The sequence below is a fragment of the Eumetopias jubatus genome, unplaced genomic scaffold (assembly GCF_037043125.1).
Source record: "Eumetopias jubatus isolate StellerSeaLion01/CBP00866 unplaced genomic scaffold, mEumJub1_p1.0 scaffold_3, whole genome shotgun sequence".
NCBI classification, from domain to species: domain Eukaryota; kingdom Metazoa; phylum Chordata; class Mammalia; order Carnivora; family Otariidae; genus Eumetopias; species Eumetopias jubatus.
In genome coordinates this window covers 58,444,888-58,472,374 of record NW_028274809.1, presented here as the reverse complement: position 1 = coordinate 58,472,374, position 27,487 = coordinate 58,444,888, and the positions used below count along the sequence as shown (strand labels likewise).

The 27,487-nt window shown below is 41.0% G+C and overlaps 1 protein-coding gene across 1 annotated transcript in view; it reads right to left on the bottom strand.

The window, feature by feature from the left end:
- The window catches only part of OLA1 (Obg like ATPase 1), a 189,173-nt gene extending 181,517 nt beyond the window's left edge, over nt 1–7,656 (bottom strand). The window contains exons 1-2 of the mRNA XM_028125433.2: nt 7,499–7,656; nt 6,119–6,219 (exon numbers count right to left, since the gene is read on the bottom strand). Of these exons, the coding sequence (XP_027981234.1) occupies nt 6,119–6,219 (101 nt within the window). The 5' untranslated portion in view covers nt 7,499–7,656. The remainder of the gene's footprint in view (nt 1–6,118; nt 6,220–7,498) is intronic.
- Nucleotides 7,657–27,487: the final 19,831 nt, after the last annotated feature.

Below are 27,487 nucleotides of genomic sequence, written 5' to 3'. Positions count from 1 at the left end.
AAAATATAGAGAACATATCAAAAGGAGTATGAGTGAACAGGAAGGTTCCCGATGGCCAAATATGGGCAATTTGAACAACAGAATAAGTAATAATAGTAATAGATTATAACCAACAGAATAAACTAGGAATCCAATCCTGATATAAACAAATTATAATCAAATACATGAAAAATGGGGAGCTCTTTTTTTTTAAGATTTTATTTATTTAACAGAGAGAGAGAGAGAGCACAAGCAGGGGGAGCGGCAAAGGGAGAGGGAGAAGCAGACTCCCCGCTTAGCAGGAGAGTGAGGCTCAATCCCAGGACCCAGGATCACAGCCTGAGCCAAAGGCAGGTGCCCAACCGACTGAGCCACCCAGACTGGGGAGCTCTTCTTTACAAAAGAATTCAAGCCAATAGAATTCTTATTATTCCCTCTATAAACTGTTCCTACGATAAATGTAAAAGGAACAAAGGAATCTTTAAAATCACCTTTTGATAAACACTACAATAACTATTTCAAGCAAGAATCATTAATGCATGCCAATATTGGGGGCAAACATATAAGAAAATACTATTTACAGAACTTCAAAGTATCCCCCACAGGATATTTATTCATTGAAATGGGAGATACACTAACCCTTTCAGGGAAGAAATTTGTCAGACACCTCCTCAGACAATTGATCAAAATTAACATCACTAGTAATGGAACAAATCAACATCATGTGCTTCCTGATATGATGTACTAAGAAGTACATGTCACTTCTGAACCCCAAAATGCATAACCAGAATTTAATCAAAAGAAAACATTAGACGAACCCATCTCATGCAGTGACAGCAACCAGAAGAGCTATCCCACGACACAGTAATGTCTGGAATATCAAAATACAGTTTTTCAAATAAAGGCAATTATAAAGGAGCAAAGATAATCTTTTGAAGAAACAGTGCTGGAACAACTGGACATCCACATGCAAAAAACAAAAACAAAAACAAATCTAGATACAGATCTTACGCCCTTCACAAAAATTAACTGAAAATGAATCACAGACCTAAATATAAAACACAAAACTACAAAACTTCTAAAGGATAGAAGAAAACTTAGATGACTTTGGGTATGGTGATGACTTTGCAGATAAAACACTAAAGGTATGAGCCATAAATAGAGAAGCTGGACTTCACTGAAATTAAAAACTTTTTTTTAAGATTTTATTCATTTATTTAAGAGAGAAAGGGAGAGCATGAGCAGGAGGAGGGGCAGAAGGAGAGACACAAACAGACTACCTGCTGAGCACAGAGCCGGACACAGGGCTGGATCCCAGGACCCCAAGATCATGCATGACCCAAGCCAAAAGCTGACGCATAACCAAACTGAGCCACCCATGTGCCACTAAATTAAAAACTTCTGCACTGTGAAAGACAATGTCAAGAAAATGAGAAGACAAGCCACAGACTGGGAGAAAATATTTGCAAAAGACACATTTGATAAAGAACCATTACCCAAAATACATAAAGAACTCTTAAAACTCCGCAATAAGAAAACAAACAGGGACACCTGGGTAGCTCAGTCAGTTAAGCGTCTGCCTTCAGCTCAGTTCATGATCCCAGGGTCCTGGGATTGAGCCCCACATGGGGCTCCCTGCTCTGCAAGAAGCCTGCTTCTCCCTCTTCCCCCTCTCCTCTTGCTAATCTCTCAAATAAATAAATAAAATCTTAAAAAAAAAACCTGATTTTTAAAAAAAGACCAAAGATTTTAATAAATACCTCAAAAAGAAGATACACAGATGGCAAATAAGCATATGAAAGATGCTTCACATTATATGTCATCAGGGAAATGTAAATTAAAATAATAATGGGATACCACTACACACCTATTAGAATGGCCAAAATCCAGAACACTGACAACACCAAATGCTGGTGAGGATGTGGAGCAACGGAAACTCTCATTGACTGCTGGTGAAAATGCAAAATGATACAACCACTTCAGAAGTTTCTTATAAAACTAAACATACTCTTACCATATAATTCAGCAATTGTGCTCCTTGGTATTTATCCAAAGGAGCTGAAAACTTATGTCCACACAAAAACCTGCACATGGATATTTATAGCAGTTTTATTCATAACTGCCAAAACTTGGAAGCAATCAAAATATCTTTCAGTTGGTGAATAGATAAACTACAGCATATCCAGAAATGGAATATTATTCAGCACTAAAAAGAAATAAGCTATTTAACCATGAAAAAACTTGGGGAAACTTTAATGCATATTACTAAGTGAAAGAAGCCAATCTGAAAAGGCTACATACTATAAGATTCCAACTATATGACATTCTAGAAAAGGCAGAATTATGGAGATAATGAAAAGATTAATGGGGGAGGGTAGGTGAATAGGCAAAGCACAGGGCATTTTTACAGCAGTGTGAAATTACTCTGTATCATACTATAATGGTAGATATATGTCAATATGCATTTGTCTAAACCCATGGAAGGTACAATGCCAAGATTGTACTCTATGGACTTTGGCTGATAATGATGTGTCGATGCAGGTTCAACTGTAACAAATGTAACACTCTGGTGGGAAAATGTTGATAATAGGGGAAGGCTGTGCATGTGTGAGGGCAGGGGATACATAAGAAATCTCTCTGGGGGGGATGTGGTAACTGGGTGATGGGCATTAAGGAGGGCACAGGATGTGATGAGCACTGGGTGTTACATGCAACTTATGAATTACTGAACACTACATCTTGAAACTAATGATGTACTGTATGTTGGCTAACTGAATTTAAATTTAAAAAAAGAAATTTTTAAAAAAAATCTCTGCCTTCCCCTTATTTCTGCTGTGAATCTAAACCTGTTCTTTTAAAAAAAGGTAGTTTTGGGGGCACCTGGATGGCCCAGTCAGGTAAGCATCTGACTCCTGATTTCCGCTTAGATCATGATCTCAGGGTCCTGGGATCAAGTCCCAAGATGGGCTCCATGCTCAACAGGAAGTTTGCTTGGATTTTCTCTCTCCCTCTGCCCCCACTCATTCGCTTGCACTCTCTCTCTCCCTCTCTCTCTAAAATAAATAAATCTTTAAAAAAAAATTTAAAAAGAAGTTTCTCCCAAAAGCCTCCAAGCCTCACAACCACAATAATACACTGACCCAAGAGGAGCTAATTTATAAAGGGTCACTGAGGTTAAAAAAAAAAAAGAGTAGGGGTGCCCTGGTGCCTCAGTCAGTTAAGTAGCTGCCTTCAGCTCAGGTCATGATCTCAGGGTCCTGGGATCAAGCCCCACATCAGGTTCTCTGCTCAGTCAATGGTGAGTCTGCTTCTCCCTCTCCCTCTGTGATCTCTCTAGCCTTCTCTCTCTCAAATAAATAAATAAAATCTTAAAAAAAAAGGCAAAACAAATCTAGAAACCAAATCTTCACATTCTTGGGTTTGGTATTGTTTCAACTTCATTAAAAGCAGCCATTAAAACATGCGTCCTTATCATTAAGCCTACACACTACATCGAGGGAGTGAAAACTATCCCATTCATAAATAATTCCCGAGTGCCTAACAAATTCCTAAAAATTCTAAGTGTTATGAGAACCTGGGGGCACCTGGGTTAAGAATCTGACTCTCGATTTTGGCTCAGGTCATGATCTCAAGGTCCTGGAATTGAGCCCCGTGTTGGGTTCTCGCTCAGCAGAGTCTGCTTGAAGATTCTGTCCCTCTGCCCCTCTTCCCGCTGGCATTCTCTCTCAAATAAATAATCTTAAAAAAAAAAATTCTAAGTGCTAGAAATATAACAATAAACAAGAATGATACAATCCTTGCCTTCAAGAAATTTAAATTCTAATTGGCAGGGGTGGGGGGTGTTAAAGAGCTAATTAAATTAGATAATGCATATAAAGCACTCAGAATAGTAATTGTCATATATGTGTTTGATAAGTATCAGCTATTATTAGCCATAAACATTACCTTTAAGTCTTTAAGTAATCAGCCTCATATATGTTAAAAAGAAAATCTTATTTGTCCAGTTCTCCAAAAATCATGACATTCTTTAGATGGTTTCTGTACCAAATGTCCTTATTTTGATCAGCAGGCCATCTTTTAAAGAACCACCCCGTACCCAAACTATCTCTTGTAGACCTATCCAGAGGCAGATATGTCCAGTCAGACTTCCCTACACAGTAATGTGAATCACTGAGAGGTAGCAGGAGATAAGAAACACTCAGTTCATATGGCTGAGCTCCATAAGGATGCAACTCTTATCAGCATTACCCCAGTTCCTGTCCTTCCTGAGGTCTGCTGTTCAGGTTGTCCTTCAACTCTGTCCTTCCAATAATTCTCTTTTTCCTGTTTAAAACAGCCAGAACTTGTGTATCTTACAAAGAACCCTAAAGAACCCTATCTGATACAGTTAGGTAATGTAAAATCACCCTACAAAAAGGAGTGTTCACAAACACAATTGCCAAAAATCAAGCTGAACATTATTAAAACGTGAAAATTTTACTATTTGTAAAGTATACCTCAATAAAATGGGGGGGATAGTGGGATGGGTATTTAATTTAAAAGCAGAGGGCACCTGGGTGGCTCAGTTGGTTAAGCAACTGCCTTGGGCTCAGGTCATGATCCTGGAGTCTCAGGACCAAGTCCACATGGGGCTCACTGCTCAGTGGGGAGTCTGCTTCTCCCTTTGACCCTCCCCCCTCTCGTGCTCTCTCTCTCTCTCATTCTCTCTCTCCAATAAATAAAATCTTTAAAAAAAATAAATAAAAGCATAAATAGCACATTTTTACTGGATAATATATTTTCAGGTCGTTTTCATATACACTGATTATATTATGTTCTATGGCTAAAATGTTCATATAAGAAACACTTCTTAAGTTGTCTCAGTTTAAAGTAGTCCCATTTAAAGTCAGCTGCACTGACTACAGTGATTTTAAAATAAGAGTTAATATCCAAAAACTGTCCTACTAGTGAAATAAAGCTCACAACATAAGGAATCATATCTTGCTTACAATTTTATTGACAACACCCTACAGTACTTTGCTTAATTATTTGTTTTGCTTACATTTCCACTCTCTATTTAGTCTTACTTTGCAAGCAGCCTATATCACAGCAGGAAACCCCTTCAAAATGCAAACCTCTCCAGCTCCAGGAAAGACTGAAATTAGGACAGCCACACTTGCTCATGTTTTATATCACAAGAATTTAAGAACTGCCATACTTGGCCATCCCATGCCTCATTCACTACAAAATCTCTAGGACAGGGACTCCAAGGAACACATGAAAGAACATAGTTATCCTACTTGCCACCAATCGAAAAGCACATGCCAAAATATATCCATTCGCCTTAATAAATCCATATTGGATCTCTTACCATTAGTACACCCTAATCACTTTTGAAACATTTTATATTTTAAGGTTAGTAAAAGGTATTAAAATAGAAGGACAAATAATGAAAAAAGAAGACTAAACATCCAAACTGCACTTGTGTGGGTTATATAACAAACTACATGTATTTCCTACTACTGCCTTATTTGCAAATAAATGATTCATTTTAATTTTAAACATTACAAAACTCAAAGTTTTGCTCTGGTAACTTTCAGATTTAGCCACTTGATAACAGATACCCTTTTATCTAGCAACTTCCAATATTAAACTCAAAATTGTTACTTTCTTCTCCAGTAAAACTTAAGCCATCTGACCCCTGATCTCCCAAGAATCTAATCAACTTTATACTGGGGCTTTTAGAACTAATTCTTAAAGTATCCTACTATAGCCAGCCTAGGTAGGTACCATAGCCAGCGAGCATAAAAATCAAATTTAAACTACTTCAATTCCACTTAAATTCAATATTGAGTGTCTCCCAATAGTGTCTCAAACAAACAGAGCTGATCCGGTTCAACTTAATGTTTCAATTCTCATTGCTTCTTTCTCTAGTTTAGCAAAACAAACAACAGAAGTAATTCAAGTTTCAACACAGTATCCGTGTAGAAAACCAAAAATAAAATACATCCAAATGAAAACCTTGTTTTGCAACATTAATATTCCAGCTTCCCAGCTTCTTTTCTTCAATTTAAGTTTGAATTACCACATGAGTTCCCTTTCCTACAACAAGACCCAATATTCACAAGATGAAAAAGAGAAAAGCCCAACATTCACCTACCCAACATTTGGCAATCCAACAATACCAATTTTCAAGGAGGTTCCAAATCTTCCAATGATTGGGGGTGGTTTAATTCCATCACCTCCCTTTTTGGGGGGCATCTGAAATGTCAAAACAAACATACATATAAACAAAATTTTTTATACTCCCCATTAACCAAAAGCACATTTCATCACACAAAATATACTACTGAGTAACAAATTAGGAATAAAACATACTGTATATACCAATCCAAAACCAATACGGAGCTAAATCCACTTTTTCAACAAAAATGTAAAAAGTTCTAGAAGTAGATCCGATTCTGATAGCTGTCAAGGCAGTCACTCCTAAGAAGTCCTGGAAAGATTAATCTAAAAATGTGTGGTACCATACATCAAAAATAAATTTAAAATTTAGCTGCCAATCTTCCATCCATACTGTTCACAAAACACTTTTTCTTAATCTGATACATGGTTACAAGAATGAAAGCATTCAGAAGCAGAAGCACAGATAACAGTCAAAGAGAATCCATTCTAGTACTACCAGCAACCAACTCACCTCCCCCCAAACCATTCCTCTTACCTGGAACCTTCCCATTTTCCCCACAAGCACCATTTTCACGCGGATGAACACACACCAGTATCAGGATCTTTCCGACCAATCTCTTCCACCTTTGGCACCGTAAGTACGACTCAACGGTCCAGAATCTACCTCCAGTTCCTTCTAGTCGTAAATGAATCCACTAACTCTTTTTATTTACAAATTGAAACTTTCCAGGTCCCTGCTAATCTGGCTGCAAGTTCCTCCTTGCAGAATCAGTACCACTTTACTACTGCAAGCTGAACTCACGAGGACTGCTAACCTCATGTCTTATTAGCTGGGAACTAAAACTGTCTCTATCTTCTGGCGCCTGCTGAACCTCCAGCGGCCACGCTGAGGCCCTGCTCATGAAATAATATTCCAGCGTCTTGATCCCTCACCCCTAAGACCAGGGATCTCCCTTCTCGGGGTCTTAACTCACACCTGTTCCCAGCCAAAGCCCAGGCCGCCGAAGCACAAGCAGAGCCTCTCCTGTCCTCTGGCCTCCTACGGTGGGGTGGCCGGCAGCCCTGCCAAAGCGGGCCTCCACCCAACATCTCCCTCGGTGGATTGGGCCACTCACTGGGCGTCCCGGCCTCTGCAGAAGGCTTCCCCCAGAGCGTGCCTGGGTGAGGCGTGGGCCGCTCTCAGGACGCGCGGCCTAGTCCAAGAGCGCCTCATTCATCCACACACCCCTCGCCGCCCCCCTGCCCTCGCCCATCCCGGCCACCCGGCCCTGGCCTCACACCGGCCTCAGGGCCACCGGCTGGGGCGCCGAAGACGAGGCGGGGAGCGCGCCCGCGGGCTCCCGGAGGGACTCACCGTGCTCGGGGCGGGCGATGACACGGGGTCCCAGCGGCAGCGGGAGACGGATCCTGCCGGCAACGGGAGGCGGGGAGGAAGGAGGAGAAAGCACAGGCCCGGCCCCTCCGCCTAGCAGCACGCACGACGGCGGCGGCGGCTGTGGTGGTGGCGGCGGCGGAACGGGCGGGCCGGGCGCCTGGCGGCACCTGCGCGCAGACCGCGCGCCCCGCCCCGCCCCTCGCTCCCGCCCGCCCCGTCCATTGGTCCGACCAGCCAGGAGGCGGGAGCAGGGTGGGAGGAGTCACGCGGCGCCCGAGGGGACCGGAGGGGGTGCCTGAGCCAGAGCCAGTCTGACTGCCTTCTCGACTTACACATACACGCACCTCCTCCCCCGCGCCAGCACCGGGAGCTCCGGTCTTCCGCCGTCTCGGCACGTGGAGCTTCTCCGCGCGGGGTCTCCGCTTCCCTCCTGGAGCAAGCCCCGCGTTGCCGCACGCGCTCTCTCGTTGGCCTGCAGCCCCACAGATCACCCGCGGGATCTCGAAGCACCCTCGGCCTAACACCCCCCCGCACCCGTTCCCCCGGAGACGGATCTCCTGAGGTCTGGCGAACAGCCGCGCCAATCCTGCGGACCTCCTGGCTGCAAACCGAGCCCTCGGGGACAACTGCCCCAGCCCGCCATCCTTTTCCTGTAACTTTCTTCAGCCAATCCAAATGCTGTTAAATAAACTTTCTTAAAGGAAAAAAAGGCGGGGCGGGGGGCGGCGGCAAGGGAAGCTTATGATCTAAGGATTCCTTCATCACTTCATGGTTCAGGGTTTTTACCGGCACTGGATCCCATAACGCGTTTAATAGAGCCAGCTTCCCCGCTTTTCCTCTGGATGGTTATGAGCAAGGGCCTTTGGAATTTGGGAAATAGAGGTTCCCATCTGGATTCCACTCTTGTGACCCTGGATAAAGTACCTCTCTGGGCTTCAATTTCTTCTTAGATAAAAGAGACTATTGAAATCCATGTATAAAGCTTGCTGCAACAGTACCCGGCACAACAGGAAAGGTTCATAAGTAGTAATAAAGGGTAGTGTTAATATTAAGATTTCATCCCATCCCGCCCACACCTAACTGTACCATGAGCTCCATCTGTAGAAGGAATTCTTTCCATAAACTTTCAAGTATGTGTTGCAAGAATGTAATACTTTCCCAAAAATTGTGACCCTAGATGCTTCTTTCAAGAAGTCTGGTTCATGGGGCGCCTGGCTGGCTCAGTTGGTAGAGCATGTGACTCTTGATCTCGGGGTTGTGAGTTGGAGCCCCATATTGGGTGTAGAGATTACTAAAAAATAAATAAAACAGAGACTAGTTCATAATAAAGGAAAAATTTGAATTGGTTGCTATCCCCATTTTAGAGATGAGGGAACAAAATCAGAAAGGTAATGTAATTTGGATATGTCACACAACTAGTAAATGGCAGAAACCAGATTTCAGACCCCAATCTAACTGAAAAATCTGTTCCCTTTCAGTAAAATTTTTTCTAATAACTCCTTATAAGCAACAACTGAGCCATTATTTATAATAAAATTACATTAAGGTTTTCCTTAGCCCTATGAGAGTGACCTACTGAGGCAGGTTAAAAAGCTTTTTCTGTAAATTTGGAATACTCAAAGACACAGTCAACTTGATTTTACTTTTTAATATCATTCATTAACATGCACTATTTATATTCTCTCAATCTAACTCCCCTGTTACCAGAACGATGCATTTATAAAAGAGTTGTCTGGGTACACTCTAGCTATGAAACAGAAGTAAGCTAACTAGGCCACATTTTGTACCCACCATCAATATAAACTTATGACTAGTCCTGACAGAGTAATTCCTAAATCATTTACTGCTGTTTTAGTAGTGAGGTTCTATAGTTGCTTTTCACACTGCTGCTTGTGGAAACAGAGAGGAACCATCACTTAGAAAGCTGAAGAATCCCAGAGAGCCTACTTTACCCCACAACCAGCCACTCCAATACTAATTGAAAATGTTCCCCAATCGTAGAGTAGTAGAATCACCTTCAACTTATCACTGTCTTTTGGCCAAATGTAGCTACTTCTTCAATCTCAATATCGCTCAGATCTACCCATTCCCTTCACTTCACACTATCAAGTCCTTGAGTCAATTACCTGTTTCTCTATTTGCAGTTACATCTTTCTTACTTGCACTTTTGACCACCTTTAAAGTGCCTTACAAAACAGGTCACACAGATCTCAGTGAGCTAGGCAGAGTTTCAAGAGAGGCCAATTTCTACTGCTAAGTTACCTGATAACCGAACTACATTTCCAACTCACAGTCACATAGTCACAAAAAACAGAATCTGATTGGCCCAGCTTAGGTAAAGTTCTAGCAAGGGCCCCATCAGCCTTAGTCAAGTAGGTGGGGGTTATAGAGTAGAAACATCCCTATGAGTGACCTTTACTACTAAAGCAGGCAATTCCCAAAGATCCAGCAGGATATCTACTATTCTACATGATCAATGAAGACTCAGTGAGACAAACAAGATAATAACTACAGGGGAAGGGAACCACTTGCAAAAAAAAAAAAGTACCCTGGGGGATGGGAGAATTAGGGAAGTTTTGGTCAAAAAGTTCACACTTGCAGTTAAAAGATAAGTTCTGGGGATCTAATGCACAGCCTTGTGATTATAGTTAACACTACTGTTTTATATACTTGAAAGTTACTAAAAGACTAGATCTTAAATGTTCTCATCACCAAAAAGAAATAATTGTGTGAGGTGATGGAGGTGTTAGCTAGCGATAGTGGTAATCATATTACAATGTATTTGTGTATCAAATCAACACTTTGTACACCTTAAACTTAGTTATATGTCCATTATATCTCAACTGTTTTAAAGTACTCTATATAGTTACAAAATAGCATTTTTCTCTGTTACCTGTATCACATTTTTTCTCTCTACATTAAGCTATCATATATCCAGCATCCAGAAAACAGTCCCCATATATTTAGAATATCCTTTTCTTCACTTTTTGTTGTCATTCATATGAAATTATTTTCTTGAGTACCACAACATGGGGCGCCTGGGTGGCTCAGTTGGTTAAGCGACTGCGGCTCAGGTCATGATCCTGGAGTCCCGGGATCGAGTCCCACATCGGGCTCCCTGCTCAGTGGGGAGTCTGCTTCTCCCTCTGACCCTCTTCCCTCTCGTGCTCTCTATCTCTCATTCTTTCTCTCTCTCAAATAATTAAATAAAAAATCTTTAAAAAAAAAAAGAACAGCAACCCTTTGAAAGTTGCTATTACACTGATTTAGGAGAAGTACTTTTTGCTGAACTTGAAGCAGCAAATCTGTTGAAGAGCATTCTCTTCCCTTGCTTTTTTAGCTAGCAAATGACAAAGATGACTATTTAATGAGGAAAAAAAGTGAGCACCAACACTAAGAAAAGCATTGCTCCCACCAGATGTCTCACTATCAAGTTGAAACTTAGAATTAAAAGTCTTGGAGCGCCTGGGTGGCTCAGTCATTAAGCGTCTGCCTTCGGCTCTGGTCATGGTCCCACGGTCCTGGGATGGAGCCCCGCAGCTTTGGGCTCCCTGCTCCGCGGGGAGTCTGCTTCTCCCGCTCCCTCTCCTTCTGCTGTTCTCCTTGCTTGTACTCTCTCTCTCTCTCTCTCTCTCTCTCTCTCAAATAAATAAATAAAATTAAAAAAAAAAAGAATTAAGAGTCTTGTGCTTCATTCTACTCTGAATGAGAATACAGGTGGGTAAAAGATCCCCAAAGAGGGAGATGAAATTTGGAGGCTTTCTTGAGTGACTCTGGAAAATTATTGAGGAATCTTCCTCTAGAAACTATCTTTGGGATATCCTGATGGTCTACTGGAGAACCTCTGATTGGGATAGCCACTTTTTTTATTTTACTCTGTGCCTTTATATAAATTAACAGAACTAAAAAGCCTGCTTAACGCTTTGGTTTCCTGGCCAACTGAAGCAATAAATAATAGCTCAGGTTGTTGCTCCTTTAATGTAGAGCTATATTAAAATGACCTAAGTATCAAGGGAAGAAGCACTACTCACAATCATCTTCAAGATCAAATGATTTTTACTGCTTCTGTTTATATATAATATAGGGGCTTTTTAGGTTGAGAAAATGAAATGGTTATTAAACCACTATTGTGTGCCAGATACTGTGTGAGCCACTTTACATTTGGGACCAATTTTACTAACTCTGTAAGTATGTCTCTTTTACAGCCAAGAACATCAAGTCCATAAAAGGTTATTTTGCTATAGTCTCATTGTTAGTAACTATTAGGCTATATAAAACCAATTCCAACTGACTCCAGAGTTCTTGTACTTTCTATTTGTTTGGCTTTTTGTTTTAAGATTTTATTCATTTATTTTGACAGAGAGAGAAAGACAGAGACAGCAAGAGAGGGAACACAAGCAGGGGGAGTGGGAGAGGGAGAAGCAGGCTCCCCGCGGAGCAGGGAGCCCGATGCGGGGCTGGACCCTGGGATCATGACCTGAGCCGAAGGCAGACACGCTTAACGACTGAGCCACCCAGGCACCCCTGTACCTTCTATTTAAACCTGCTTGTCCCACAACAGTCAAATGATATTTGACACATAGTAAATGATGCAGTCTAACAGCACAGGTAAAGAAACGTGTGTATATGTGTGTATATTGGAGAACACATTCAGTATATCAAGCAGCTTTGGTATTCAAGGACAAACAAGAGCCTGGAAACATTAAGGCTTCAGTATTCATGACATGACCAGGATTATCTAAATTGAAGCAATGATTAAGATGTTTTGCCAGGGAACAGTTTATTCAGGGAATCCTGGATGCATTGCTCTGAAATCACTGTGAACTATTAAATGATGCATATAAGTAGGAAGATGAGGCCCCAGAACTGTGTTTCTTCTCATTTCTTCCATCCTTTAACCTCAGTTCTCATTACAGCTTGAAGAGAAGCATTTTCTAATGATGCTTGTAAAGTAAACAAAGGACACTGCCTGACAGACTACCACGATGACTATCCTAAAACAAATGAACTTAGCTGTATATCAAGTTGGTGATTGACCCACACAAAAAAACTATTTTTAAGGTTTTTTTTTTTAGAACACAAGACTTTGACTAAATCTATTGCTAGGAATATGAATCTTAAGGACAAAAAGAAAGGCAAAGTATACATTTCATTTAATAGCCTAAGGATTAGTAAAAAAAAAAAATTGGTTTCATTTTTGAAACTCTTTCATGGATATTATAAAGCAGATAATTATGTTAATGTGTTAGGATCCAAAACTTTACATGTAAGAGATGAAACATATAGAAAAACAAAAAAAGTAAAAGTCCTATAATTTTTTATTTCCTGAAAGAGCCTAGAAGCAATGACAAACCCAGTAGCAATGAACAGGCCTAACAGCCAGATTATATCATATTTAGGTTAGCTGATCCCAGGTCTGAAACAGAAAGTGTATAAAATGAACCTGCAGTGTCGTCTTCTTGAAAGCAAGGAAGTTGGGGCGCCTGGATGGCTCAATCGGTTAGGCATCTGCCTTCGGCTCAGGTCATGGTCCCAGGGTCCTGGGATCGAGCCCCGCATCGGGCTCCCTGCAGAGCGGGAAGCCTGCTTCTCCCTCTCCCACTCCCCCTGCTTGTGTTCCCTCTCTCGCTGTGTCTCTCTCTGTCAAATAAATGAAATCTTAAAGAAAATTAGAAATTCATGGAAAAGAAAAGAAAATTTATCTTGCCTGTCCTCCACAAACTGTATTTTAGAATCACTAAATAGTCCTAACTGAAGAGAAAAATCAAGTTAGTAAATGTAAAAGGGATGACAGAATTTGAAAACCACTATTTTGTGGTTTAGGCAGTGCTCATCAATGGATGATAAAACTATTTAGGAGAAAGTTCATCGTTCACTTTACAATGTAACCATTAAGCGGTTACCACCGGTCAGTTTAGCATCACTAAAAGCTGGACAACCAGACATTATAAACCTCCTGAAGGGATGCAATATAACTTACATTGCATTGCCTATGAGATATTCTTGCTGAAGAAGTTAAAAGTGAAACCTAATTGAACCTAACTGGAGGGTTTCCTGGAGTGGGGAACACCTGTGCGAACTTGTAGAGACTGAGCAAGGTTAAATGAGATGGAGAGCTAGCAAGTCTCAGAGAAACTCTAGACAGCAATTCACTTAGTCACCAGTAAAGAGCACCTGGGGCAGAGCAGGGGTGCTCAGGGCAGATCTGCAGGAGACCTACCTGTCTGCTAGACTTCTCACCACTGTCTCCATCAGTATTTCTGCTCACAATTAAAGTGTAGTAAAGTCCCTACCAACCAGAAAAAATAACCCCAAGAAAAGCCAGATTATGAAATTGTGAAAGTCTAGAACAAGCAAATAAAAGGAACGATTTGGCCTAAAGCCATAGCTCACATTTATATAAAACTATACTGCTAAAGAAAGTGGAAGAGACTCCTTTGTACAGAATTGTTAGCTAAATATAACTACCCAATCATTTGTGAATAAATTGAAATGAGCTATCTTGGGAAAGTATAGAAATGTCACTATTCTCTAACCACAGATTCTGTCTTAGATGTGGGGCTTTGAAGAGATATTTCATGCTGTTTGGGGTTTTTTTTTTTTATGTTAGTGTTCTAATCCACACTATTTTTCTCAAGACAAAATCTCAGGAATGTTGTACCTATCACACGTAGCTGTCTTTTATTGCACTTTATATTTAATACCACAAATATCAACTTTAAGGAAACTATGATGCAATGAACAGATCTTTGTCAGGCTGTTTGACAGCATTAAGCCAACCAAAGAACTCCATAAGTAACAAGAAAAAATATTTTTCTATAGAAATATAATAGAACTCTATCATCACATAAGCCACAAATATATCTTGTTATATGAATAATACTTACTAAAAGAAGAAAGTCTATTTATTAAGACTATGATAAAGCAAGGCTTTGGCTATCTGTACATTAGCACTGTATGTAAAAGTAAGACCTTTCTTGTACTTATATAAAGGTTTCTAGAATAATATTTTTTAATTGCAAACCATGTTTTTCTCTGTTAAACTTGAAGTTTTCCTATTAATCATAAAATATTTCCCCAAGATATGCACATTCTTTTTTTCTTTTTAAGAGACAGAGGGAGCACTGACATCAGCTCAGGTCATGATTCTAGGGTCCTGGGATCGAGCCCCACATCGGGCTCCCTGCTCAGCGGGAGGCCTGCTTCTCCCTCTCCCACTCCCCCTGCTTGTGTTCCCTCTCTCACTGTCTCTCTCTGTCAAATAAATAAAATCTTAAAAATAAATAAATAAGACAGGGAGGGAGGGGGAGGGAGAGGGAGAGAGAATCTCAAGCAGACTCCACACCCACCAAGCACAGAGACCAATGGAGGGCTCGATCTCACAACCCTGAGATCATGACCTGAGCCGAAATCAAGAGTTAGATGCTTAACCGACTGAGCCACCCAGGTGCTCCCTGGGTAGTTTTTCTGCTTCAAGGGGCATCTGGTAGGCACTAGGATTGCTAGTAGATCCAAATAGTTTCTCTCATTCGGCTGGCATTTGGTGCTACCCAGCTGGGGTTGTTGGTGAGGGCACCTCAGTCCTCTCCATGTAGCTCTTGGTGTCTCACAGCGTGGTGGCTGGATTCAAAGAGGGAGCATTTCAGGAACAACTGGAAGAAGAAGCTGCCAGTTCTCTTAGAGAGTCTATGTCCACAAGACCAAGAATCACTTTGTCCACATTACTGGTCAGAGCCAGTCTGGCTTCAAGGAAAGGGACATAAGCCCATCTCTTGATGTGAAGAGTGGCGAGCATAGACAGTATGAAGTATTTGGGGAGACAATCTTTGGAGACTAGCTACTACGGACCACCCTCTGGCCATAACAATTCACATCCCTTTTCTGTGCGACATATACTCAGCCCTTCTCAAAACCCCTAAAAGTCTCATACTATTATGGCATCAGGTCAAAGTCCAGGATCTTGTCAGCTACATAAGGTCCAGGAGCACTTGAGGCGTTACAGGTGTGGTCTCGCAGGGGCAGCACCTCGGTCGTAAAGACCTTTGAACAAGAAAGACAAATATCTGCCCCACATGCATCCCATAAGACAATGGTGTAATGAGGAGAGGATAAGCAAGACAGCTCCACTCAGAAGGGGGTGCTGGGTGAGAGGCATAAAGCAGTGACCAGACCACAGCCCTTCTGAAATTCAGCCAAACACATATTGTCATTTCCTGCAACTCAGAGATCAGAAATGTTTCTTGATTAAGATCTAGTTCTGCTTGGGGCGCCTGGGTGGCTCAGTTGGTTGGGCAACTGCCTTCGGCTCAGGTCATGATCCTGGAGTCTCGGGATCGAGTCCCGCATCGGGCTCCCTGCTCGGCGGGGAGTCTGCTTCTCCCTCGGACCCTCTTCCCTCTCGTGCTCTCTACCTCTCATTCTCTCTCTCAAAAAATAAATAAAATCTTAAAAAAAAAGAAAAAGATCTAGTTCTGCTTGCTACAAGTAGTTCTTTTAGATTCTCTAGGCCCTTGGCTCTGCCCCAGGGGTCATTCTTTCTTTTCTGTGACAAATGGCCCATGTTTACAGGTGAGTAGCTTTCTCTGCTTGCTTCTTGCCCAGAGGATGTTGGAAACTTTCATTATTAATCAATCTCTCTGTCCCTTCAGTCCATGCTCATATAACTTGGTTTTTAAAAAATAACTTTGTGGGGCGCCTGGGGGGCTCAGTCATTAAGCATCTGCTTTCGGCTCAGGTCATGATCTCAGGGTCCTGAGATGGAGCCCTGCGTCAGGGGGGAGTCTGCTTCTCTCTCTGCTCAGCAGGGAGTCTGCTTCTCTCTCTCGCTCTCGCTCTCCCTCTGTCCCTCTTCCCTGCTCATTCTCTCTCTCTCTCCCTCTCTCTCTCTCTCTCTCTCAAATAAATAAATAAAATCTTAAAAAATAAAATAAAAACCTTTGAAACAGACCCCCTCCACCTTGGATTCAGTCAGGTGCTATGGGACAAATGCCCTTAAGATTCTTGTAAGCCATTTTGCCTAGCAGAGAAAATCTAAGAGAGGTGCTTTAAAATTCTCAGAAGCCCTATCGTCTAGCTGGCAGCATTTTGGATTTGATCTTTGCCAGCAACATCCTGACTTGATGTTCTCTATATTCATATTTCATTATATGCAGCTACAAGAAACTAATGGTACTGGCAATATTCTGCCTGGAAATCTTTTTAGCCATATTCACAAGTTCACGAAGCATGTCTTCTATCTTGCCTATAGCTACAGACTACAGAGTTACCAAACTCTCCACCATTGTGTAACAGGAGTTGCCTTTTCTCCAGCATATGATAATTTTATCTGTCCTTCTGTCTTCATTTAGTCTCCCCAAGGCCCTTCTGGCCCTCCATCCAATGGTCCCAAAGTCAGTGCCACACGTTTTTAGGTCTTTGTAACAACAACACCATACTTCCGGATTCCAATTTCTTAGTTACCTCTTGCTATATTTTTTAAAAACCCCAAAACTTAGTGACTTAAAATAATAGCAGTTTTATTATTTCTCATGATTCTATGGGTTGTCAAGGCTTTGGCTGGGTGGTTCTTCTGGTCTTATTTGGGGTCCCTTGTGTAACTGCATTAACAGTAGTTGGCTCTGGAACATACAAATGCTTCTTAACTCACATGTCTGGTGTCTCAGTGTTTGTCCTTGCGGTCTCTCTCTCCATATGATATCTCCTCCTCCAGGGTCATTCCATGTGGCCTCTCTCTGGCTGAGGAGTCTGGCTTTCTTTTTCTCTCTTTCTTTTTTTTTTTTTTTAAGATTCTATCTATTTATTAGAGAGAGAGCACAAGCAGGGGGAGCAGCAGAGGGAGAAGCAGGCTCCCTGCTGAGCAAGGAGCCCGATGCGGGGCTCGATCCCAGGACCCTCGGATCATGACCTGAGCTGAAGGCAGACGCTTAACCGACTGAGCCACCCAGGTGCCCCAGGAGTCTGGATTTCTTACATGATGGCTCAGGGTTCCAAGGTATAGGAAATGAAGTGCCAGTTCCCTTAAGACCTGAGCTTGGAAGTCCCAGAAAGCCACTTTTGCTTTGTTCTATTGGGCAAAGCAAGCCACAAGACTAGCTCAGATTAAAGCGGGGGGGGGGCGGAATAAACTTCCTGTTATGGACTGAATGTGTGTGTCTCCCCAAAATTCACATTGAAATCTAATCCGCAATGTAATGGTATTAGGAGGTAGAGCCTTTGGGAAATGACTAGGTCGTAAGGATGGAGCGCTCACGAAGGGGATCAGTGCCCATACAAGAAGAGGCCAGAGAGCTGGTTGTCTCTTTCCAATGTGTGAGGAAACAACAAGAAGTCAGCCCGTGGGAGATGGCTCCCACCAGAATTCGTACCCTGATCTCAGGCTTCCAGCCTCCAGAACTATGAGAAATAAACTTCTGTTTTTCAATCCACTCTGTGTATCCTGTTTTTGTTACAGTCAGCTGCTTCTAAATATGAGGAACAAAATAAGCATTCAGGGAGGGGAGGAAATGTTGACGGCCAATTTTAGAAAACGACCACAACAGTAAAGTCGAGAGCTGCCTTGTTTGGGGTAAGTTATAGGAAGTCTGAGTCCTGACTCCTCTCTTCTTGTGCACTGGTGCACTTAAGTGTGGGAGTATCTCTGACCAGACCAAGCGCTGCCAGTCTCAACCTCAAACCCCGTCTCAGGCCAGCAGGGAATGTTGCTCCAGACATTAGAAGATTGCACAGCTCCCTCCCCTTCCTTTTTCTCTTCCCTTCGTTCCTTTTTTTTTTTTTTTTTTTTAGGACACCATGAATGCGTTTAACTAATCTGGTAAAGAAGAAAATCTTGCTCAAATCAGTGATATCTCCTTTGAACCAATCACCCACTTTTCTTGAATTATAAAATGGTACCCAACCAATGACCATTTGTCTGATTTTCGCAAAGCAGTATGAAAGAGTGTATCAAATTGCATAATATTTCTTACTGGTTGCTTCCACTGCTGGCTGTTTGACTCATGGACTATAGACCCAGATTCACCATTAAGAATTTTGCCTGTGTAGTGATGCTTTCCAAACTATGGGTATAAATAAGAAATGTTTAATGTAGGTAGAAATGTTAAATTCAAACAAAAAGGAAATATGACCAACTGATTAAAAGATAGGATTTTTTAAAATGAGGTCAAACGTAAGTTAGATAACTTTATATCTTAGAGGTGTACAGTAATACTATAAAGTACGTTGTATAGTGTATATATATATATAGTATACAATGGTATAACAAAGCAAAATAAACTAACCATCGGGCATTAAATTGGAGTAAATACTTTATTTCTATGTAGCATGCCCTGTGTGTCATAGAGACTTTAATCTGTAGTAGCTTTATTCACCTTATTTTTTATTGATATAAATCAGATACCATAAAATTCGCTTTTTCAAGATCTGTAACTGTGTTTTTTGGTATTGTTGACCCTTGAACAACTCAGGAGTTAGGGCTGCCCAAACTTAACTGATAGCCTGTTTACCAGGAGACTTACCGATAACACAAACACTTGCTAACACATATTTTATATGTTATAGGTATTACATACTATATTCTTACAATAAAGCAAGCTAGAGAAAATAGTGTTATTAAGAAAATCATAAGAGGGGTGCCTGGGTGGCTCAGTCAGTTAAGTGTCTTGACTCTTGATTTCTGCTTAGGTCATGATCTCAGGGTCATGAGATCGAGCCCCACATTAGGCTCCACACTCAGCGAAGATTCTGCTTGAGATTCTCTCTCCCCCTCCTTCTCCCCCTCCTCCACCCCCCGCACACTCTCTCTCTCAAATAAATAAATAAATCTTTTTTAAAAATTAAAGAAAATCATAAGAGAAAATACATTTACAGTACTGAGCTGTATTTGTCAAAAAAAAAATATCCATGTTTAAGTAGACCTGCGCAGTTCACACACATATTGTTCAGGGTCAACTGTATATTCACAATGTGCAGCCATCACCACTATCTAATTCTAGAACATTTCATCACCCCGAAGAGAAACCCTGTACCTATTAGCAGTTGTTCCCCATTCCTCCCACCCACCCCACCCCCATCCCTGGAAACCACTCATCTATTTTCTGTCTCTGTGAATTTGCCTATTCTGGACATTTGCAAAGTGGAATCATGCAACATGTGACTTTTGGTGTTTGGCTTCTGTTACTTAACATAATGTTCTCAAGGTTCATCTGTGCTGTAGCACATATTGGTACATCATTTCTTTTTATTGCCAAGTGATATTCAATTATAAGGATATACCATATTTTAGTTACTCATTCATCAGCTGATAGACAATTTGGGTTGTTTTCACTTCTTGCTATTATGACTGATACTGTGAACATGATTCATGTTTAGCTTTGTTCACTTTAAAGATTCCTATAGAATACTGTAAATAAATAAGGTTAATGATTTTTCTTTTTTTTTAGTTTTTATTTTAATATTATAGATAGTTTTTTGGAAAAGAAAGCTGTCTAAAAACTGATTTCTGGAGGGAGAAATTAGGGCAATAATGGATAGCTAGATTAAGTGTAGAGTGTGAAGTTAGAAATTACAGGTCCACTTTACTAATCAAACTCATAACCCCAGGGAGGATGACAAGACCATAAAAGAATTCACGCTGTTTTTCAGGGGTAGGGGGAACTTATATAACGAAAGTTAAATAGAAGTTCTCTTGTTTCAAGATTTACAGGAAGTATAAACCAAATAAAATTGCCTTATTATGAAGATTTAGGCAAAGAATTCTTTCTAGCTAATTATTTAACATTGCAAGAGGCACAGTGCTTACCTCTCCTGTCCTGTTTCTTGTTTAGACGGTGTCTTTGTTTTTACGTATAATTAATGGTCCCCAGATGTACTTGCCTTTCAGAGCTCTATCTTTCCACTTTCATCTTCCTTAGGGAACAGAGGTTTCTAATACTTCCCCAAGCCCAAAGTTTAAAAACAGACCAAACAATAGAGCCATGTTGCCAGCACTTTTAGGAACTTTTCCTTTTAGGTCTAATATCAGACTCTACTATGTAATCTTAGCACATCTCTCCACTCATTAATATTGACTTCAAGACACTGTCACTACCTGAAACTGTTCTTCCTCTCAACTCTTTAATCAGAAACCTCATTGTTCTCACCACCACCCCGCTTTGCTCCTGCATTTCATGCCTCCCTGTCTTTAAACGGGTTCTCAGGCCCTATCTCTCCCTTCAGTGTCTTAGGTTGTCAGACTTCTAGCCCCTTCCGGTTCCTCTTCCTTCCCCTCCCCTGGATCCCAAAATGTCAGCCACTCTCTCCCCAGCCCCTTGGATTCCCTCAGCCTGGGGCTTTAGCCTCATCAACGCTGTCAGCCATCCAAGCAGAAAGCAACCCAGTTGGACTTCTCTATGCCAGGACTACCATCCTCTGGTCTCTCTCTACACTCCTGTGAGAGCCCTACCACACTGGCATTTCAGCGTGGCCCAGAAATTGTTTTATTCCTTCTATTCATAATGTCTACCTCAAACCTTTACCATTCTCCTCAAGTCCCAGACTTTCTCCACCATTCTCTCAGCAGGTAAGCAATATCAAAACCAGAGGTAGCAGGCAGGAACTACTTTCATTCCCCTCCACTTGTAAATGTGTCTCAACCTCTCTTTATCCTTACACCTTTTTTCTCCATTGATCACCTTCTCTGTGCTTCTTGCACCCCTTTGGCTTCTTTCAAGAACTTATTCTTGGGGTACCCGGGTGGATCAGTCAGTTGGGCATCTGCCTTGGGCTCAGGTCATGATCCCTGGGTCCTGGGATCAAGCCCCACACTGGGCTCCTTGCTCAGCGGAGAGTCCGCTTCTCCCTCTCCCTCTGCTGCTCCCCCTGCTTGTGCTCACTCTCTCTGTCAAATAAATATATAAAATCTTAAAGAATAAAAAAGAGATTTAGTTCTTGACTTATTCTGTTGACTTCCCTCATTCATAGCTTTAGGTTCCTCCATACCATTTCCTCCCTTGTAGTCTCTAGACAACATCCTAAAAATCGTCTCCTCCTAGTTTGCCCCCTCTCTCTGGATTCACCCTTACCTTCCTAATTAATTTCCCTGCCTTCAAACACTATCTTTCTCTACAATTCAATCCCTAATGCAGACAGAGAATTCAAAAATGTGAATTTGATTGTGCCATTTCCATAATTTAAAATTTTCCATGGCTCCTCATAGTCTCCAGGATAAAATCCAAACTTTACAGCATCGATAGACAAGCCCCTCAATCCTGTAACCTCTGTCTACCTTTCCAGCCCCATCTCTCCACTCCCCCAGGAGCATGTTACCCTTTTGCTGTAGCAAACACTCCGTGATTGTCATATACTTCCATGTCTCCATGACTGCCTAGAATGCTCTCTGTTGTGGGCTGAACCATGTCTGTCCCAAATTCATATGCTGAAGTCCCAGCCTCCAGTACCTCAGAATTGACTATATTTGGGCTTTTAAAGAGGTAATTAAAGTAAAATAAGATCATATGGGGTGGTTCCTAACCTAGTATGACTGAATCCATTTAAGAAGAGGAGATTAAGACACAGAAGGATGGCCACCTAAAACCCAAGGAGAGAGGCCTTCAGAAAAAATCGACACTGTTGTCACCTTGATCTTGGACTTACAGCCTCCAGAACTATGAGGAAATAAATTTCTGTTATTTAAGCCACCCCCAGTCTGTGGTACTAGTTATCGCAGCCAGAGCAAACTAATTCGCTCCCCATGTATTCCTCCAGACTCTCCTTCTAAATACCTACTGTGTAGGCCATCTACTGCCTCCTTTAAACTGGGTGAATCTCATCTCCTCTCTAAGACCCTGTTCCTTTTAGGAGACAGCCCCTCCTACCTTGAGCTCCATTCCTCCAGGGGGCCATGCGCTAGGCTCCAGTTCATTCTCACCCCCAGTAGTCATCCGTGTTCTGTAGGCCTCCATTGCTTTTTTAACCTACACACAGCTAAAGCAACATCTATATTACAGTAGATCAGACGCTCTCTGGACACCACATACTAGGAGCAGTATTTCTTTTCCTGACAGAGATATCATAGTTTTAGAAACCATCACAATTTCACATCCATATGAAATTTTCTTAGTATCTGCTATTAGACCAACAACCTGATTTGATCTGAAAATATATTGTGTCGTACAAATGTTCATTCAAGAAGTTTCTGCTTATTTTAAAGATTCTTACTATGTACAATTAATAACATCCTAATAATTCTTCACATCAAGTTTTTCAGATCTTACTTGTAGGTATTTATGACTCCTAAGTGTGTTCTTAGGCACCGTGGTCAAGGACACGGGGAATTTTACATAAGGAAACAGGTAGTTGTAGAGTGTTGCTTTTTAAAGACATCCCAAAATAAAGAGTAGTCCTTTAAGATGTGAAATAGGTTGCAACCTTTGCCAGACCAGCTGGAGTTCTTACAAGACTGCAAAAGACACCGTCCTTTAAAGATAGCACTTTCTGTTGTAACGACGGAGACAGAATCTGGCGGCATGCTATCCGAGGTCAGAGGAGTAGAGAGAAAGGAGCACTGACATGTGTCTGTAGCCTCACTCATTAGAGCCGGAAAGAGCATCTTAGGCGGGCAGACAACAAAAGAGCCTATAGGAAGATCACCTCTCGCATGATGAAGGCACTGGGAAAACCGTGTGCTTGCCATGCAGTTTGAGGTTAGAGTCCTCTCACTAAGGCTTCGCTTCAAGCACATTTCCCGGTGATTGTATGGCCATCCAGCTTTCTTATGACTCAATTCTAACATTGTAAAGGAAATGAGGATTTGGTACACACTTCAGTGGTGGAATTTAAGGGCAGAAATTGTATTTTGTCGGTAGAAAACAACACCTCTAAAAATCTATTCTGTAAAAACAAAAGACAGCTCAGGGAATTATGGAGGAAGCGTTGCCGCAGAGAATAATGCACAGAAGACTCCATAGTCTCATTTTCAGTGCTGCAAAATGCTCTGGAGCAATAAAAAAGACTGTTCCATTTCTTGGCGGGTATCTCCCTCACTTCTTGCTTAAGTCACTGTCCTCAACTTCCAGCAAAAAAAAAAAAAAAAAAAAAAAAAAAAAAAATCACTAACCTGCTCCAGTTTGCACTAGCTCTGTTTCCTTGTTTTTTCCAGCTTTGCCTGATCCATATCTTCCACGCTCTATAAAATGCAATATCACACAACCGTAGAGCAGGACAGCGACTTGAGAATGGGAGAAGTCATGGACCAAGAAGTGAGACGGCCTCCCTTCATCGCTGCAGGGTTTCCTTACAGCAACAGAGATGAGATTCTAGGCCAGTGTTCTTTCTTCCTTGGAGGCTCTCCTGGGTCCGGTTTTTCTCTTTCCCACCCTCTCTAGCTCTCATTCACCATCAAGACACCCTATCTCAGGTGCTGTGAATTCCCACTTTAACCCCTATTTGCCAGAGGCAGAGTAACTAATTTTTACAAGTGAGGGAAGGGGGGCTATCTGGGGCAAAGGAACCAAACTGTGGTCCGATGCACTAACCCTTCATATGATCTATGTTCTGCACATTTTTCTGTCCTGTTGGTCATTCTGTGTCTGTGGAATAGACCCTGGCCTCTGAACCTGGGTTTAACATTTAAGTCTGCCATACTCCTCTCTTGCATCGTCCTAATCACCCCCATCGCTGCCCTGCAGGAGGTTCCTGGTGGGTGGGAACAGCAGGTTCACATCTGCCCTGCTCTTTTGTTACGGTGACATTCAAACAAGGTGATATATGTGAAAGCTCTCTGTGAACTCTAAATCAGGATGCAAATATTAGTAGTCCTTTTATTACTACTGTTCTACATCTCAGATACACTAGAAAATGAGCCCTGCAGGTCACTCATTTCTTCACTCATTCATTTATTCATTCAACAAATTGTTGACCTTGGAGATAGAGAGGTAGATAAATATATATAACTACCGCTTCTTCACTTCTACTTTATACAAAAGAGTTTTTAAATACTTTACATGATTTATTTCATCTCATCTCATTCTCACAAAACACGTGAGGTAGGTATCATCCCTATTGGCATATGAGGAACCTGTGGCTCCCATATAGCCCCAAATCTCATAGCTTTTAGTGACAGAACCAGTTCTCAGCCCAGGACTTCAAAAATATTCATTTTTACTGTGGTTAAAATGTACAGAACATAAAATTTGCCATTTTAACCATTTTGAAGAGTACTATTCAGTAGCAAGAAGCACATACACACTGTTTTGCAACCATCAGCACCATCCATCTTTAGGACTTTTTCATCATCCCCAAATTGAAACTCTGTGCCCTCTTAGCACTAACTCCCCATTCCCCCTCCTCCCAGCCCCCGGTAACCACTATTCTACTTTCTGTCTCTATGAATTTGACTATTCCCAGTACCTCGTGTAAGTGGAATCACATATTTGTCATTTTGTGTCTGGCATGTTGTCACAATTAATCCATGTTGTAGCATGTATCAGAATTCCATTCTTTTTTAAAACTAAATAATATGTCTTCATATGTATTTCACATTTTGTTTATCCTTTCATCGCTCGATGGACATTTAGCCCAGGTCTTTTGAATGGCAAACCTCTTAACCACTAAAATAAGCTCAGTTGTTATTCTAATAGCTATTACACTGTCAGAATGTACAAAAAGCTAAACTGTTGGGCGCCTGGGTGGCTCAGTTGGTTAAGCGACTGCTTTCGGCTCAGGTCATTATCCTGGAGTCTCAGGATCGAGTCCCGCATCAGGCTCCCTGCTCAGCAGGGAGTCTGCTTCTCCCTCTGACCCTTCCCCCTCTCATGTGTTCTCTCTCTCATTCTCTCTCTCTCAAATAAATAAATAAATAAAAATTTAAAAAAATCCTCAACCTCCTTTAAAAAAAAAGCTAAACTGTTACCCTTAGAATTTTACTCTGGGGGATTCTAGGAATCACTTAATTTCCCTTGCATGGTGAACCACTAAATGTAATAGGATCTTCTGCCTAATATAATAGTATCAACTCATATTATCAAGGATGACAGAAAAAAATCTGAATGAATCGTATCATTCTAAAATTAGAATTTATTTTAGAGAATTACTTTTGTCACTTCAAAGTTACAAATCTATTCTTTTAACTTTTAGCAAAAATGACAATTAGTTCTGATTACCGATTCTAACCCAAAACAGTAAGAACTTTTTTTTAATATATCTTTTTTTTTTTAAGTAGACTCCACACCCAGTGTGGGGCTTGAACCCACAACCCTGAGATCAAGAGTCACATGTTCTACCGACTGAGCCAGCCAGACGCCCCGATAAGAAATTTTTTAAGTTCAAAAGAAGATAACCCAATAGTAGCATCTGGACTTAACCTGATACAAACTTACGAAGGTAGAGGGTTGCTCTCTTGTTTTGTTTATCTTTCCATAGAAGATCCTAACCCAGATGCCATTCTAATTACAATTTGGAAGACTTCTGACAACATCATCTGAAAAACTACACATTGAATTTTCAGAAATAATGTCTTAATTTTTTTAAACAGCATTATATTGAGGTATAAATGACATACAATAAATAATATATATTTAAAGTATACAATTTGACAAGTTTTGACATACGTATATATCCATTCATTGTTTTACATGTTTGGATACCCAGATATTCCAGCACTATTTGTTAGAACAATTATCTTTTTTCCACTGAACTGCCTATATATATCTTTGTCAAAAACTCATGTTGCCTATTTCTAGACTCTGTATTCTCTTTAATTGATCTGTTTGTCTTTGTGCCATTACATTTCACTATCTTGGTTACTGAAGCTTTACAAAGTCTTGATCAGATAGTCCTCCAGCTTTGTTCTTCCTTTTCACTTTTTTTTGGCTATGCTAGGTCCTCTGCATTTCCATATCAATTTTAGAATCAGTTTGTCAGTTTCTATAAAATGGCCTGCCGAGTTTTTTATTAGGGTTACATTGAATGGATGGATCAGTTTGGAGAGAATTTACATCTTAACAATATTTAGTCTTCAACCCTATGAACAAAGTATAGTTTTCCTTTTATTTAGGTCTTTAACTTCTCTCAGCAATGTTATATAGTTTTTAGTGTACAGGTCTTGCATGTCTTTAGTCAGAAAAGTATTTTATATTTTTGATGGTATTATAATTTTTTTCTTAAGAAATTGGGTCTTTAAATTGCATTAATTCAGCTTTATGTAATATTTTGGTATACTAGAATATGGCTGGTTGTTTTGATTATAGAGATGTTTCAGTGTCAGGGCACCTGGGGGGCTCAGTCGGTTAAGCATCTGCCTTTGGCTCAGGTCATGATCTCGGGGTCCTGGGATAAAGTCCCTCATCAGGCCCCTTGCTCAGCAGGGAGCCTGCTTTTCCCTCTGCCTGCCGCTCCCCCTGCTTGTGCTCTCTTGCTCACTCTCTTTCTCAAATAAATAAATAAAATCTTAAAAAATTAATTAATTAAAAAAAGAAATGTTTCAATGCTAAGAATCTGTAGAAGTTACCACACTTCCAGTTCTATTTCTTATTGACGAGGACTAGAATAAGTAGTTTTGGTGGACACATTTCATCCAAATAGCTAAGCATTTCAGTCCTTATTTATGGTTATTTCTTCCCAACTACAAAGAAAACGTGCTTCTCTCTAACTTTCTAGTTAGGAAACTCATGAAAAATATATATATTCCAGTTGGAACTTTGGAGCCAACTTCTATTTTTCTGGTGGATGAAAACATTCCCAGCTTTCCACCATATTCCTAGAAGGTGCTTAACAAGTATTTGTTTTGAAGAAGTGAATAGTTAGCATATGGAACACAGGAGCTCGCTCAGAAGATGCTTTCTGCAGTTGAAGGAGGGAGGATTTTCATTTAAGCTCTGCCCGGGGTTTTATAATTTCACTCAATTTATTTGAACTTACTACTTTGTATTTATTTCAAAGAACTGTTAAAATGAGACACACTTGAGGATGCTTAAATGTGGATAGGAAGGAGCCAGT